Source organism: Myotis davidii, unplaced genomic scaffold (assembly GCF_000327345.1).
Source record: "Myotis davidii unplaced genomic scaffold, ASM32734v1 scaffold60, whole genome shotgun sequence".
Taxonomy (NCBI): Eukaryota; Metazoa; Chordata; class Mammalia; order Chiroptera; family Vespertilionidae; genus Myotis; species Myotis davidii.
Window position 1 is genome coordinate 2,181,192 of NW_006293007.1, and position 4,056 is coordinate 2,185,247.

At 65.3% G+C, this 4,056-nt stretch overlaps 1 protein-coding gene across 1 annotated transcript in view; it reads right to left on the reverse strand.

The window, feature by feature from the left end:
• The window catches only part of BEGAIN (brain enriched guanylate kinase associated), an 8,561-nt gene extending 7,711 nt beyond the window's left edge, over nt 1-850 (reverse strand). Inside the window, 1 exon segment of the mRNA XM_006766632.2 lies at nt 824-850. Coding sequence (XP_006766695.1) covers nt 824-850 — 27 coding nt within the window.
• Nucleotides 851-4,056: the final 3,206 nt, after the last annotated feature.

The window sequence follows — 4,056 nt, forward strand, 5'->3', positions numbered from 1 at the left end:
GCGCGCACACACACACATCGTCACACACGCGCGCGCGCGCACACACACACGCACACACACTCCTCCCAGCGGGCGGCCCCAGGCAGAGGGCCCCTGGGGTCAGTGATTCCGGAGCCAGCCCGGCCCTGCAGTCCCTGCGCCTCTAGCATCACTCCCCGCGTCGTGGGAAGCAAGTCGGTGAGGAGTCACCTGTCGACCACAGAGCCCCACCAGGGTTCGGGCGGCTCACAGGACCCCGGAGAAGGGAGCGCCCGTCAGCACCCACCTGATGAAGCCGACTTCCGGATGGCAATCTTACAAGGGTCCCCACTTTTGCTTCTCCACGGCGTTGGGTGACCAAGCCTTCCCCCCCAAACTGGCTGCGTGGCCCCAACAGGCTGTATGTCTGATCTCTGGGCAAGGCAGAGGGGGGGTGCCGTGCGCACCAAGGTGGCCAGCTAGCTGCACAGAGCGCGGGGCACTCGGGGAGGGGGACTCACGTCCCCTCTCCTCCAGAAAGACTTCCAGGGCCCCAGCTCTTGAGGCTCTATTTCCCCACAGACTGGAGGCCCCTCTCAGACCCCAGGAAGCTGAGCCCCGGCGCTCAGGAGATAAAGACCCGGCACGAATAGCCCGCCCTCTCCGATAGCCACCCGCTGCGCCATCACTGATCCGCCTCCAGCCCCTCGGCCCCTCGCCCTTCTGAGACCTGCAATCCCAGCTCCCTGTGCCCCTCACTCCAGCCCTGCCCCATCCCCGGTGCCCACAGCAGCCCTTTCCCTGCCTCTCCGAGCCGCCACCTCACCTCCCCAGCCACCTCACCTCCCCAGCCTTGGCTACCTACCCTCAAGCACAGCTGGGTCCCAACCATCCTGCAGGCTGCCCACTCCTGCTGTGACCCAGCTGCATCACCTACACACCCACGCACCCACGTCACCCTCTGTCCTTCCCCTTCCGCTGCCCCGCCTCGCCCAGCAGCCAGTGAGACAAACACAGTTCCCGCCCCACCGAGCCCGCAGCCTCAGGGGAGACACGATCAGAGGGAACAGGTCCGCCAACGCCAACAAGGCAAATGTGGGAAGAAAATGACAGCTGTGAGGTGGGCTCTGGGCAGAGCCAGGACCACCCAAGGGGCTCCTGGGCCCAGACCTCCTCCTCACGCACCAGGCAACCGGCTTCCTGGGGCCTGCTGAGCCTCAGTTTACCCTTGGCCTCGGGATGGCTTCCCAGACGTACTGGTCGGCTCTGTCCCACCAACCCTCAAATGCTGCTCCCACCCTCCCTGAGCCCCTGACACCCAGCCCCCTCCGAGCTGCACCCTGGCCAATCCTAGGCTGGTAGCACACCCTCCTCCCTCCCCTCCACGACCCCCGCAGCCCCACTGCCTGCTCACCACCCAGGACCCTCCATCAGAGCGAACTCAGGCCTAACCTCACCCTCCTTGTGTCCATTGCTGACCACTCTCTGCCCCCAGAAGGTCAGGTGGGTCCCCCACAGTCCCCAGTCTGACCATGGAAGGTCTGGGGATCCCCTCATACCCCTTGCCACTCACAGCCCATCACCATCTCCTGGGGCGAAGCTTCTGAAAGCTCTGGATGTGCCCCTCTTGGTCTGGTCCAGAAATGGCCCTCCCCTCCCAGGGCACTAACCTGAGCTCTGCTTGGCCTCAGCCTGTCTCACGCCAGTAAAACAGGGGTGCATGCGCCCACACTTGGGGAGCAGGGCTGCCACTGCGGTCCCTGCACCTCCCTGGGCCATTAGAATCACCGAGAGATGACGCCAGAGGCAGACCCCGTGTGGAAGTGGGGCCTCCAGGCCGCTGGGAATATGAGGGATTGCCCAGCCCAGGCCCCAGCAGCTCTGCATCCTCCTGGGAGTGGGCTCTGGGCCGTGGCACCTGGAAACAGACTCCTAAATGCACAGGGAGGGTGTGGAGGTCCAGCCAACGCCATGCCCCCCGGTCAGGGCGCCCTTCCAGTGGGCCTGGAGAGGTCACCTCGCTTCATCTGAGTCCTGGGGAGTGACAGCAGGATCTGACCTGACCTGCCTGGTGTCCTGAGGGGAGGGTGGTGGCTGGGTGTATGTGTGTGTGGAGGGGGTGGGGTTGGGTAGGTGCCATGTTAAGCTCACTGGGCACAAGAAGCACCCCTTCCACCAGGAGCCCCTTCCGGCCGCTCAGAAGAGGTTGGAGCCTAAGGAGAGCCCTTGGGAGAGGAGGGGGCCTGAGCTCGGGGGCCTGGGGGCCTGAGCTCCCAGACTGGTGGCACCGAAGGAGCAGTGGGGGGGGTGTGCTGGTGTCTGTCCCCTGCCCCCTCTGGGCCCCCCGCCTGTCTTGGGGAGTGGACGCAGACAAGGCACCACGTTTGCGGGGAGAGATGCAGAGCCCCCAGGGGCCCAGGGAGACAACAGGCTGTTACCTGTCCCAGATCGAGGGCGAGGACCTGGTCCGTCGGCCCTGCAGTGTGCAGGACTGCCCGAGGCACGAGGGCACCCAGGGGCTGCGCAGCCTGTGGGTGAAGAGGACAGAGCCGCTTGGGGAGTGGACGCAGACAAGGCACCACGTTTGCGGGGAGAGATGCAGAGCCCCCAGGGGCCCAGGGAGACAACAGGCTGTTACCTGTCCCAGATCGAGGGCGAGGACCTGGTCCGTCGGCCCTGCAGTGTGCAGGACTGCCCGAGGCACGAGGGCACCCAGGGGCTGCGCAGCCTGTGGGTGAAGAGGACAGAGCCGCTCTGAGAAAGAGCGGGGCGGGCCACACCGGCCGCCATGGGCACCCGTCGCGGAGATGGCGAGTCCGCCACCTGGCACGTGGACGCCTGTGCAAGGCGGTGGGGGTACAGCCTGGGCACTGCCACCCTGCCAGTCAGTCTTCCAAGTCCGAGCTCACCGATGGCCCTGAGTGCCACCAGTGGCAGGGGCCTCTGTCTGGTCGTCACCCTGTCCCACAGGCCTGCGTCCGTCGTCACAGCCTCAGAGGCGAGTCGTGGGGGGCGGGTTCCCAAGCTCTGGCGTCACCTTTTGCTACTGATCCTGTCACCCACTGCCCCAGAGACCCGAGGAGGCAAGGAGAATGGAGGGGAGAGCGATCCCAGCCCCCTCTGCTGGGACAAGGTGAGAGATTGATGTGTATAGATGATGGGGGAGTGGGGGGATGAATGGAAGTGGAGTCGGGGAAGGAAGGGACGTGTCCTGGAAGCGGTGAGACCTGGCAAATGTCAGGGGTCTAGGGAAGGCCCACTGCACCCTCCCTCATCTTATCAGCCCTGCTCTTCCCCGCCGCCCCCCCTCCTCACCCCCCACCCCTCCTGCATCAAAGCCTTCGCCCCCGTGGTCCCTGTTGCTGGGGCTTAAGGGCTTGGTGTGTTTTCCTGGCCAGACCCAAAGAAGTCGCTTCCTATTAAGACTGAACTCCCTGAAATAGTCTAGACCTGGGGGGGGGGGGGGCGGCTAGAAGGCAGGATGGTGCACACCTGGTCCTGGACCCCTCCCCGGCCATTCCTGCCCTCCACCCCCAGTGGCAGGGGCTGTCCGTGGGGAGGACTGGCGTCTGGAATGACCATGGGGTCAGCCCCACAACCTAAGGAGCTGCCTGCAGGGCTCCTACCTTAACCTCCCAGCACCTGCCTTCCCTGCCCTGGAGCCCAGGTGAGCGGGGGCTGCCATTCAACACGTTGCCGATCGATCGGTTCATTTCTGCCCACCTAGGAGCCCACGCTGGCTTCACTAATGTGGCCTCCCCACCAGCTGGCTCACTACCGCAAACAGACAAGGCACTCAGTAATTGGATCGGCGGGAGGGCGTGTTTTCAGGGATTCGGGGGGATCATAAAGGAAATCAGGACTGCGGGGGGGCTAGGCGGTAACACTGGACTGTGGGGTGTGGGGTAGGCGGCCCCTACCTTGCGCTCCCTCCATGCCCCGGCCTCCCCAGGGTGCCTCAGCCCCCCTCGCCCACCCACAGGAGACAGTCCCGAGGGTGAAAGGCGTCTGGAGGGAAAGGACTGGAGCCATGGCGCTGGGTCTCGGCAGCAGCCGGGGGCCTGAGGAGGCCGCCTTCCTGGCCTCAGTTTCCCCATC